Source organism: Gossypium raimondii, chromosome 6 (genome assembly GCF_025698545.1).
Source record: "Gossypium raimondii isolate GPD5lz chromosome 6, ASM2569854v1, whole genome shotgun sequence".
Lineage (NCBI taxonomy): Eukaryota > Viridiplantae > Streptophyta > Magnoliopsida > Malvales > Malvaceae > Gossypium > Gossypium raimondii.
In genome coordinates, this window is record NC_068570.1 from 12,292,551 (window position 1) to 12,305,804 (window position 13,254).

The following is a 13,254-nucleotide window of genomic DNA, read 5'->3' on the forward strand; positions in this document are numbered from 1 at the left end:
TATACTTAGGAGAGCATTTGGGAGCGAAAGGAGTGAAAATGAGTAAAAATCAGACAAGTAGAGCTATTTGCAAGAGTCACACGACATGAGCATTCCCACACGAGCAGGACACATGCCCATGTGTGCCACACGGGCTGTATACACGCCCATGTGCTAGCTTATGTAGATTTCGCACCCTGCTTCCCAAATACACAAAAAAATACAATTTTTAGGCTTTTTGAGCATTCTAAAATCTATAAATACTAATTAGAAGAAGACATAAGAGAGCCATCAAAGAAGATCGAAGAAAACACTTGAAGAACACCATCAGAATTAACTTGGAAGCAGATCTCCATCAAGATCAAAGATCTCCTTTTAATTTCTTTCAAAATTTTATTGGATTTCTTTATGTCTTGTGGTTTTTCTGACTTTGAGATATTTGCATTCAGGATTATGAACTAATTCCCTAGATACCTAGGGAGGATGAAACCTATTATGAATCATTTTATTTAATTTCTGTTTTACGCGATAAATACTTGATTCTTGCTCTTAATTATGCATGCTTATTTCTTGTTTTAATATAATCAGGATATTAATTCATGTTTAATGTGCTTAATTTAATGAAGTAAAAGTCTCTATTTAAGAATAGATCTAGCATAATTGAGTGGAGTTGAATGCAATCCTAAAAATAGGACGACATAAATTTATCAGATTAGAGTCAAATCTAATAAGGGAATCCATAGATCGAGTTAATACGACGATAGGGGTTTTAATTAGAAAGAGATTTCAATTAATCAGCCTAGAGTCAGGTGTTCTTACTCTTGAAAGAGATATTAACATAATTTAGGAATTTCTATGGATCAAGACACAAGTGAATAAATTGTGTAATTCAGATTCTTAATAATAGGTGAAGTCTAGGTGGATTCTTTCTTAGGTATTGTCTATTTCATTGGTTAATATTCGATTATTTCCTTAATTCATTCTCTGTTGCGTTCTTAGTTAAATTAGTTTAGTAAATTTAGATTAAAACACATTACTCCAAATTGTCGGCTAAATATTAGAAAAATGGTAATTACTAATACTTTTAGTCCTCATGGATATGATATTCTCTACTCACCATAGCTATACTATTGTTTGATAGGTGTACTTGCCTTTTTCGTATTTACATTTAGTATTGTGACCATCACCAAGGCAAGCAAAAGTCTTATGACATCTAATATTTCCACTGGTGTAAAGGTTTCCAAGTAGCCAACACCATACCTTTGGCTGAAACCCTTCACAACCAACCTTGCCTTCAACTTGTTTAAGGTTCCATCAACATTGTGCTTGGCTCTAAACACCCATTTTACCCCTATGACTTTCTTATGAACTGGCCTTTCAACCAGCTCCCAGGTTTGATTCTTGTGTATCATTTTCATTTCATTCAACATTGCTTCCTTCCAGCCTTGTAATGCTTCTACTTATTCATAATTGATTGGCTCAATAGCAGCTATGTCAGCCCTTTCATACACTTCACTAATTAATTTGGTTCCTCTAACAGGCAAATCATCAAAATTCATTTATTACTCAAACTGATCAGCTTCATTCGGCCCAGTTGCTAAATTTTCAGTAACATTTTCTGGCTCAAGTTTATACCAGTTCCATGTTGACTTCTCATCAAACACTATATCCTTACTTACAAACACCTTGTAAGTTAATGGATCAAGTATTCCGTAGCCCTTCTTGACACTACTATAGCCCACAAAAATGCCAGGTTGAGCTTTCTTTTCTAATTTGTCCCTCTTAACAGTAGGAACATGTGCATAACAGATGCAACCAAAGATTTTTAAGTGTGCAACTGAAGGTTTGAATCCAAACTAGGCTTCAAATGGAGTTTTATCCAAAAAAGCTTTGATTGGTAGTATGTTTTGAAGATAGGCAACAATGTTTACTACTTCAGCCTAGAAATTTTTTTGCAAGTTTCTTTCAAACACAAGACATTTGGCCATATCCATCAGGGTTTATTTCTTTCTTTCACTAACACCATTTTACTGAGGTGTGTAGGTGTTGGTGAGTTGATGTTCAACCACTGACTCTTCACAAAAATTTTGAAACAAATTAGAAGTGTACTCTGTCATGTTGTCTGACATTACAATTCTAAGCTTGCAACCTGATTGAGTCTCAACTGCTACCTTTAACTTCCAAAATAGAGAAGCAACCTCTGACTTGATTTTGAGGAAATAAACCCAACAAAACCTGGAATAATCATCAATGAAACAGATGAAATACCTACTGCCATTCAAAGATTAAGTCTTCATAGGACTGCATACATCAGTGTGAACTAACTGCAGTTTTTCAGAGGCCCTCCAAGCCTTGTTTGTTGGAGATGGAAGCCTCGTTTGCTTTCCCAACTGGTACACTTCATAAATACCTTGTTGCTCAACCATTTTTGTAAAGTTGTCAACCAAATTCTCCTTGGATAAATGAAGTAAAGATCTATAATTGACATGACCCATCCTCCTTTGCTACAATTCAGACTCATCCAATGTAGTTGTATAAGCACTAGTAGTAGCTTTATTCCAGTAAACAACAAAGCTCCTATAAGTCAAGGCTACTAACATAAGCTTACATCCACTTAGATTAGTAATCAAGCATTATTTGTTCTTAAACATAATGGAATACCGTTTCTCAAGTAATTGACCAATACTTAGCAGATTTTTATCTATTTCAATTACTAAAAGAACATTTGAGATAAGTTTAGCACCTGAAGAGGTGTTAATCAGCAAATCTCATTTTCCTTCTGTTTTGATGTACTGTCCATTGCCAACTTTCACCTTAGAGTTGAAGTTACTGTCAGTCCATTTGAAAATGTTGGCATCAAGAGTCATGTGGTTGTTATAGGTTTCTTCAACTACTTGAGCTTGAGAGTTCAGCTTGTAACACCCTATACTTGGTCCATTCGCCGGACCCGAGCTATAGGATGATACAATAGAAAATTGAAACATTCACAAGCAATTTATTTAATAATACTCAATAATCAATAAATACAAGTTAATTCCATGTTAAACATGCATTACAGTCAAAATTAAGTCTTAATCAGGCTTACAATAGCCTTTGAACAAGTTTAGAACTAAATTGAGACCAATTTGAAACATTTACAAAATAACAGATAAAAATGCAAAACAGGGGTCACACAACCATTTGACATGGCAAAGATCTTGTGGTGTGAGGAAATGGCTCTGTGGCAAAACCATCTGGCAGAGCTTAGACCTTGTGGAAGGAGACACACATTTGTACCTCTAGACCGTGTAACTAAATGATGCCGTATGGACTTAAAATTACCTTGAACGTGTAGCACATACGGCCGTGTCAACCACTTGTATGTAACACACGACCGTTTGGTAGCCTATGTGCAACATAAATAACATGTTTTAAGCAATTTCCATTCCATTCATACCAAATGACGTATAATGCCATTTAACACCATTTAGACCTACTTCAAAATATGTACATTACAAGACCAAAATATTAATTTACTAATCATACAAACAAGCAACCAATATGCCTTCATTGACACCAATAATTCAACCATTAAACAACAAGGAAACTTTACCATTCTTGACAAGTTAATCATACCTGAACATTCATATGCAATCACTATTTCTTTAACTAAAATATCAATAGGCAAAGTTCAAAATATAACCTAAAACTTTATACCAATTTCATCAAGCAAAACATGCCATAACTACCAATGCTTTTAATCATTTCATATCACAATTCAGTTACACCAAATGTAAACATTTAACTAACATACCAAAGTCCATTGCCATTTCATGCTATCATCTAAGAAAATACTTAATACTATCCATGTCTTTTCCATAATCATCTATGTGTTAAATTACCATATGTATATATTTAAATATTTATATTCATTCAAACACAACCATGCCAAACCACAAACACAAGCTTTACATTTTAATATTTAATCCTCCTAGGTACACACCACAAATAACCAAGCTCGAAACATCAAAAGCCTACCAAATTGGGAGATGAAATTTGTATGCTTCTCGATCAACACGTTCTGGACAATTCAAAATCTATAAAAAAAAGCAACCCAAGTATATAAAATACTTAGCAAGCTCATACAACATAAACAAATAACTTACCTTAACCATTTAACAATTACATGAATCAATATGAATCAAATTCACCTATCATTGCATTCAAAACATCAACCGTATGAGATTTAGTCCAAACCGCACATATAATTTCAAATGTTAAAATACCAACTTTAACTCAAAATTCATCATGAGCCCATTTTCCAATTTGTCACTTTGCAAAACTTTTAGCATTAAAAATTTCATCATATATCCTTGTCATATTCATTCATATCATGATATAGTTCAACAATTCTGAATCAATATGTAATTAACATGCAGATATTCAGAGTTCGTATTTCATCTACATTAATGATACAATTTCACATTGTATATCCATTGATTTTTCCAATGGAACTTTGTAAAAAAAAAACACAATACACAAGTGTGAGAAACATTTAATGTTCGTTCAAGCTAGTCGAGTACAGAAATATATGTGTTAGGTTACCCGTTCGGGCTAAACCATTGACAACACAGAGAAATAGCCTGACCAAGGCTATGTATACATGTAAGGTTACTAGTCCAGTTTAAACCTTTAAAACGACAACAGATTACTAGTCCAGGCTAAATCTGTGTCACATGTGTATCCGAGTCCACAAAAAATGCTGGAGCTCGGTCTAGAATGGGAATCATTCAGAAATCTCGTGTATGAAACTTTTATTCGGTCCATTAGAACTATCTCAGAATTCACTTTATTTCACATAGTCTAATTCCATTTCAACAGTTTATATATATAATTAAAAACATATAATAACAAACTGTAACCACGAATAGTAGTATGAACTTACCTTTCAAAGTAATTTAACTATTAGGGAGTAATCAACAATTTTTCCTTTTCCTCGTATACCCTTTGATCGATGAGATTCTTGATCTAAAGTATAGTTTAATTCAATCAAATCAATTTAAACCACATAAACAATCAAATTTATGCATTTAAGCCCTTTTAATCATATTTTACAAATTTACCCTAAACTTTTACATTTTATTCAATTTAGTCCCTAAAATTAGACTTATCATAACTTTCAAATTTTGACTTCAAACTTTAAACCAATTTCAAATACATTCAATTGCAACCACCTATTATAAAAATCACGGAAATTACATGTAAATTTCAAGATATTAATAATTTAGTCCTTATGTTCAAAATTATCAAAAATCACTTTATAAAATAGTCCTAAACATTTCATAGCTTTAAAATCTACCATTTTCTATAAAAATATTTAAGATTCATTAATGGAAAATTTTAAAATCTTTACAGCTTTTGAAATTGAAGATACGGGTTAGCTAGACTTAATTACAACAATTTCAAAAATATAAAAATTATAAGATGATTACAGTCGTAAACCAACTAAAAACCTGACTAAGCCAAGTGCACCTATCAATTAATAGTATAGCTATAGTGAGCAAAGATATCGTTCCCACGAAGACTAAAAGTACTAGTAATTACCGTCTCTTTATTATTTAACCGAAAAATTGGACTGATTGATTAAAATAAAATTAATTAAATTAATTAACCAAAGAACATAACAAAGAAAAAAATTAGGAAAATAATCTAGTAAACAACTAAGAAGCGAAACAATACCCAGGAAAGAATTCACCTAGATTTCATCTTTCATTATCAATCTAAATTACGTAATTTTTTTACTTAGTATCTTGATCCGTAGAAATCCCTAAACTATGCTAATATCTCTTTTCAAGACTAAGAGCAACTGACTCTAGGTTGATTAATTGAAATTTCTTTCTAATTAAAACCCCTATTGTCGCATTAACTCAATTTATGGATCCCCCAATTAGATTTGACTCTAATTCGGTAGATTTATATTGTCTTATTTCTAAGATTGCAAGCAAATTCACTCAATTATGCTAGATCTACTATTAAAAAGGGTATATTCCTCCTCTGATTTAAGCACATCAAACATGGATTACAAGTCTAGAAATATTAAACTAAGAATTAAGCACACATAATTGAGAATAATATCCAAGTATTTATTGTGTAAAAATAGAAATCCAATAAACATAATTCATACTAGAGTTAATCTCCTAGGTATTTGGAAAATTAGTTCATGATAGTAAATAAAAATATCCCAAAGATAGTATAACCATAAGAAACAAAAAAAAACCTCATAATAAACTTCAAAGAAGTCAAGAGGAGATATTCAATCTTGATAAAAATCTACTTTAGAGTCGGCTTCAATGGTGTTTTTCGAGTTATTTTCTTCAGTATTCTATGATGGCTTACTCCCCACTTTTTATATTTGGTATATATAGGTCTTAGAATGCTCGAAAAACCTAAAAATCACATTTTTTTTTGTGTGTTTAGAGTGCGATTTATGATTTTCACACAGTCTGGCACATGGCTATGTGGCAGCCCGTGTGGCTCACACGACCGTGTGTCTAGCCCATGTGGAATGGCCCAGTCGTGGATTTTGAAACTTGCTTCGATTTTTCAGTTTTCGCTTGTTTTTCACTTCTTTTGCTCCCAAATGCTCTCCTAAGTATAGAAACATGAATTTAAAGTATTAGGAGTATAAAATTCACCATTTTACTTCGAATAATCATCTAAAAATGCATTAAGGTTAGGATTAAAACATTTACTTTTAACATCTACCACAAGAAATGAAATTGATTTACTTACCAAACAAGAGGCCGAAAGTTACTTGAAGCTCGTCAATGGCTTCTCAAATTTTCTTTTGTACCAAGCGGCGGAGTGGTGCGATGCTGGCCGCATAATGTTTCGATACAACTCAACAACCTTAGAATTGGCCTAAGCTTGAGGGGCCCAAGTGCAAAATGAAGCTTAATTTCATCTCAATGAGCTCAATTCTAGCTTCTTCAAGCTCGTCTAGTTCAACCCATTTTTAATTTGCTGGAATAAGTATTTAGTTGCTGGAATAAATTACTCATCTTAGTTAATTGAGTTCATCTTAGCTAATTAAGTTGCTGGAATAAATTACTCATCTTAGTTAATTAAGTTCATCTTAGTTAATTTAGTTGCTGGAATAATTTATTGTTGTATGTGTTTTTAAGTTTATTAAATTAAGTTAAGTGTTAAATGTGTTTATTTACAGTTTATTAATTAAGCTTATTAAGTCTAATATGTGTTAAAATGTGTTTAATGTGTTTTTAATGTGTTTTCTTGTAGGTGATTGATCAGCTAGTAACAGTTATGTACAAGGGCTGTTACAAAGTGTTAAATGCGACTATTCAGTTGGAATCAGTTACATACAAGGGGCTATTACATTATTTAAAGGAGAGCATTATTCATCATTTAAAGAGAATTTAAAGCTTTTTCTAAACTTTTTGGCTGCTCAAGAATGAAACCTAAGCATTCAAGCTCATTAAATCAGCTGAATTGGAACATTAAATCATATTGATAGTTGCTGTTACTTTGGCCTAGAGATTTCAAGAGTTTGTGCTTAATGACTAAGTTAATTTCAGCTCATTATTAGCTCATTAAGCTGAACAAAAGTGACTATTCGGCTAGGCCTCATCTAGCATTATAAATACTTGTAATCAGCTTATTGTAAAAAAACTTTTGCTGAATTTATGCTAAATTTGAAACTTGTGAGATTTCCAATTCTCCTTGTTCTTTCGAGATTCAATTGACTTATCAAGTTTTCTTGTGGCGTCATTTTTTCTTTTGTTTAAACCGAACTTATCACCTTTTGGTGTGGCGTTCATATACCTTTGGTTCCTATCACTTTTGATAGTGGGTCAAGGTCCTTGCTGTTTTCTTTAAACCGTAAATCACCTAAGAGCCATTTTGAGACTCGGGTCAACAATCCAATATTGTTGGTTCATTCTCAGTCTTAGCCAAATTATCCATTATTTACTTAACCATTTTACTTACTACCATTGTTTGAAGCCATTTATCCTATTTTGTTTCATTTAACCTGAAACGAACTTATCCTTACTCAATTCACGATCGGGCAATCTCAACGACTCAATTACTTCCGTAAGCGAGTTCGTATCACGAAGAAATAGCAAATGGAAGGTGACCACTTTACTTTTATGTTTTATTCTTTTATTTAATATAATTATATAAAATTTAAACTTTATTACTTTAACTTAATTCATGTAAATTTAATAAATAATTTATTAATAATCATGCACCAACCATCCCACTAAGGTTATTTGGGCCTAATTATAACATAAGTCCATACACATTTAATGATTAAATCTTTTAATTAATAAAATTTAATAGCGATTAATTTTTACAATTGTTATGATTTAGTCATTACACCTTAATTAACTATTCAAACGTTAAAATTTCTGGACCAAAATTTAATATACCTATTATTAAATATTTACGGGCTCAATTTATGGAAACGAGGTCCTGATACTTCATTTTTCAAAATCACTTTACTTTGAGGACAACCCACTTGCACTTAACTAATTATCTAATTAAATAAAAATTATCAAATAAAATTCACTTTATTATAATACTTGACTTGTAAATATTAAATAATAATATTTACGTACTCAATTGTTGAAATTGTGGTCCTAAAATTACTGTTTTCGACATCACTGAAAAACGAGTTGTTAGACAACTGTTGTGACTATTGTTGTTTTTGTTGGCCGCTGTTCTTGCAAAATTTTTCAACATGGTCTAACTGCTTGCAAGCTCTACATTGCACATTAGGGTTGAACTAACAATATGCTTCCAAGTGAGTAGTCTTTTTACAATGAGAGCATGGTGGATAGTTTTTCTTTCCACCATCTCTTTTAGACTCTTTTTATTGTCTGACTAGCTCTTCTTCCCTTTGTAGCTAGAGAAGCTCGAGCTTCCTTTACTTTTGACTTGAAATGCAACTTCATGATGCTCCTCCTGTCTGTTGGTTCTTCTTTGTTCCTGAGCATAGAGTGCGTTGATTAGCATAGTCAAAGAGATTGTTGACAAATCTCTCTCGAGATTCAAAGACCGAGTGTACGAAAGCTTCGAGTTGTATAGCTGACACCAGCTATTATGAGGTTGCATCTCAGTTCGAGTTGCATAGCTTGACATGGTGTGCTTTGCTGTACTGATTCTGATGGCAAATTTATTTGTACTCGAACCAGGAAGACTGGGAAGATGAGTATATGGAATCATATGACAGCGGCAATGATAATGATGATGATGATGATCAGCAAAAGGAAAGACCAGTTTAGTAGTTGCTCGACCAGATCACAGCCTGGAGTACCAGCTACTGCAGATTTTTGAATAAAGGCAAATGCTTTAACATTCCAGCTTCTAAGCCAGGGAAAGATCATATATAGAAATGGATATCATTGGATGTTGCATTCAAATTATATGGTTATTTTCCTTATTTGCAGCAAATTTTAGAAGGTTGTAGGCGCTTCTAGTTATATTATAAATACAATTAATGATCCAACAGAAGTTTTATTCTAAAATCCCATTTATTCTAGCAGACAATTTGAGAGGGAATAGAAAGGAAAACTACAGTGTTGAATGAACCATAATTACATCAAGTCACTTGCAAGATCTCTGTAATTTATTAAAAAGAAAATAAACTACATAGCATTGTCTTTTAAGAACGAATGGCAATAAACATTATACCAACTGGAAACTCAAGCTTCCATGGAACTTGGTCAAACTAGTCAGAGTGAGCAAATTCCAGCTTGGCATGGCCGTTTAACATGACGTAAATAACTGGGATCAATTACAGCTGCAGGGGCTTACATTGCTGGAATATTTCAGCTGTCACCTATATCTCATTTGTTGGTGGAGAAAATTTTAGATTTGTGTTTACAGCCTCTACCTACTTGGAAGAAACCTTGTCTTGCTCTAAGGCTGACTTTATAAATTTCACAACAGTAGATGCCAACTCATTTTGGTGCGAGGTGTACCCATGATTTGCTCCTTCTATAATGTGTAATTGGTGATTAGGTATAACCTTGGCAAACTCCAAAGCATCTTCAACAGAATTTATCTCATCAGCAGATCCATGGACCGTCAACAGTCAACACCCTGTATGTTATGGTGAATAATAGCACAAATAACATATACTAGTATTGACGTTCATTTGACATTGACATCTAAATCTAGCTCAATGAATCAGTGAAGAATCAATTATTTCGAAACGACAAAAACTAATAGGCTCTAGTCTAGATTCAAAATCTTACCGACATTCTTTATCAATCTTGAGGCAAGCTTCATGCATGTCTGTTCTTAAGCTATCCATCAAAGCTTCCTCAGTCACACGGTATTCAACGCCTCCTACATAAATAAAATGTAATTAAAATTAGAAATGTTTCCAATCAAGTACATAAACAAATATTGAACAAGACTAAATGTTAACCCTTTACATTCCACAAGGAATGTTTTTATTCCCAGGAAATTGTTAATATAGAACATTTTGTAATGCAAAATTTTTACTTCTCTTTCAAGTTCCAAATGCCAAAAGCTATAAGAGCACTGAAAGCAGCTGTCTTTATCACTGATTATGTAGCCATATTCTAATTGGATACTTTTTAAGTAGCACTTAAACTGGACAGAAAATCCAATCAGGAATGCTAATTTGCTTAACTTAACAAACAACAAATAGATCCTTGATGGACATACACAGACGTGAAGAACAAAAAGTCAGGAAATCAGACACATCAAGGAAGCTAAATAAATAACTACCCGTCTTATTCTTAACATCAATGTGGCCATCCTTCTTAATTATTTCCATAAAGTCTTCTCCCAAGCGTTCTGCAATGCCTCTCTTCAAGTCGTAGCGGCCAGAAACGTTTACGACTATATGTATATCTTGATACTTAGAAGCATAAAGAAGAACCACAATTCCCCCTGCATTACATTATTTTAGCGGTATAACACTTGTTGGAGAACTTATTAGCGAAATGAAAATCACAGCTGAAAAAAGCTAATTGACAGACTTCATAGGGATATCTTGATGCTTCAAAGCATAAAGAAGCACCAAAATTCCCCCCTGGATTACATTATTCCAGTGATAGAACACTTAAACAGTAATGTTAGCTAGGTTACATTACTTATTCCGTGTATTAATGATCAAAACATTATAAGAAAAAAATATATTGCTAAGATCCATCCTGACAATAACTCAGTGGTTAGAATGTAATTTAAGATATAGTCTTCATAAACTAATAGTTTCTTCTTAGAGAACTTACAAGTTCTACAGTGCAGAGCAAAACCATTCTCTATTTTAACTAGTTCAGAAAGTTCAAGTAGGAAACACTGGGATACTCACCTTTACTATGCCCAAGAATTGCACTTACTACACGATTTTCCCCTGAAAAGTGTTGAAGTACAGCGTGTAAATCATCAGCTTCTCGGTAATAGTTACCATACTGAAATGAACCTTCACTTTCTCTGAAAAATGGATCCCGAAATAAGTCACAACTATGAAACAAAGTGAACAAAACACACCCTCCAGCGGCAGCAATAGACATAGAAAGTAAGAACTATGCTGCATAATACATATTTGCCAATCCAAGAAAAATCATCTCTTAAAATCTCTACAGATTTTAACTTTGTTGCTCCGACTCTTCTACCGTGACCAACACTCGTACCCGACCCTTGGGTGTGGAGATAAGACCAACAGTCCTCCAAATACATTAAAGAAAAACTTAGAAAAATCTAACCATACCCGTGTTGTACATATACAATGTCCGACACTCGCACCAGAGTCCGAGTAACATTAGATTTTAATCAACTCACCCGTTTCCAGCAAAATCGAAACGGAAGACACTGATTCCTTCTTTTTCTAAAGCAGCAGCAAGGTTCGTCAGAGTATTGTAATCCTGAAGTAGAATTAATCTAAGTGAGCTGCTTTCCATAAATTATTACTATTCCTCCATGAACAGGCATTTCCACCTAATATATTTGCTAATGAAAGCAAGGTGAAAGAGATGAAATGACGCAACTGACCTTTGTGGATTTGAAACCATGGCATAAGATTACAATCTCTTTAGACTCGGTTTCATGCAATAATCCCACTAGTTTTTCACCATGCTTGTTCGGAATTATCATTCTCTGCTGCTGAATCACTAAAATGTAGAAAAAAAAAGGCTCCTTTTTTTATTTTCAAAATTCTTTACATTAATTATGGGAGGGTTTGGGTAAAAATATAGGCCCGAAATATGGGCTTGAGTAAAATTTTAGGCCCGTTTAAAAAATGAGCCAGGCCTCGGGTAAGATTTTTTGGCCCGGCCCAAAAAATATTAAATATATATATAAATTTTATTTTTAAAATATAATAGTTTTTTATTTTAAGTTTATTTACTTTCATTTCCTTGACTAGTGTTACAAAATAATAATAATAAAACATCAAGTTTGTTTTACTAATCAAATGTTAGATTTTGTTACAACAATTAATACAATTAATACAATTAATAATTTGATAAATTTACTAATCAAATGTTAGATTTTATTACAACAATTAATACAATTAATACAATTAATAATTTGATAAATTTACTAATCAAATGTTAGATTTTATTAATAATTTGATAATTTGATAATTTTACTAACAATTAATTTTAATCACAATTAGTTTTAATTTTATTAAAAAAATAATTTAAATTTTAATTAAAAACGGGCCAGGCCGGGCCGGGCCGGGTTTAGGCCCCATATTTTTTTCTCCGGGCCGGGCCTGGGCAAAATCTTAGGCCCATATTTTGGGCCGGGCCAGGCCCGGGCATAGTAAACAGGCTGAATTTTTTTTGTAGGCCCGCCCGAACCCTACCCGGCCCGGTCCATGGACAGGTCTAATGGAACCTTATAAAAGAAAGGAAATACGAATAATTTGGGACCTGGGCTTTGGGCAGAATGAGTGTGAGCCATCGTCGAGATTGTGGATGATATGAATGGTTTAGAGATACGTCGACAGGTGGATGATATGAATGGGGTTCGTACCTGTGGAAAAGGAGATTTAGGATAAGTTGATAAAATTGAGAGCAGTGTCAACGAATCAAAGTTAAGGGCAATTGTGTCCATTTCTAAAGCTAGTTCAGCAATGATTCGTGCTTTCCGGAAAAAAAAACCATTTTCGGTATAAAATTTTCAAACTTCTCAAAAAATTATTTTTGTGTGAAATTTTGTTAGGAGAAGTATTTTTTTTTTCTTCTAAAAAATAGCTGCTTTTGTCTTAAAAATATTTGCTAGAAGTAATACTAA

The 13,254-nt window shown here is 33.0% G+C and overlaps 1 protein-coding gene across 2 annotated transcripts in view; it reads right to left on the reverse strand.

Annotated features, from left to right (window-relative positions):
• Positions 1–13,012, reverse strand: part of LOC105772600 (uncharacterized) — a 29,961-nt gene extending 16,949 nt beyond the window's left edge. The window contains exons 1-7 of one of the 2 annotated variants that reach the window (XM_012593974.2): positions 12,891–13,008; positions 12,007–12,125; positions 11,797–11,879; positions 11,327–11,448; positions 10,741–10,905; positions 10,239–10,332; positions 9,543–10,083 (exon numbers count right to left, since the gene is read on the reverse strand). In XM_012593974.2, the coding sequence (XP_012449428.1) occupies positions 10,050–10,083; positions 10,239–10,332; positions 10,741–10,905; positions 11,327–11,448; positions 11,797–11,879; positions 12,007–12,125; positions 12,891–12,921 (648 nt within the window). In that variant the 5' untranslated portion in view covers positions 12,922–13,008 and the 3' untranslated portion in view covers positions 9,543–10,049. Of the gene's footprint in view, positions 1–9,542; positions 10,084–10,238; positions 10,333–10,740; positions 10,906–11,326; positions 11,449–11,796; positions 11,880–12,006; positions 12,126–12,890 lie in introns of those variants that run through there. The other variant, XM_012593975.2, reaches the window with a different exon arrangement.
• Positions 13,013–13,254: the final 242 nt, after the last annotated feature.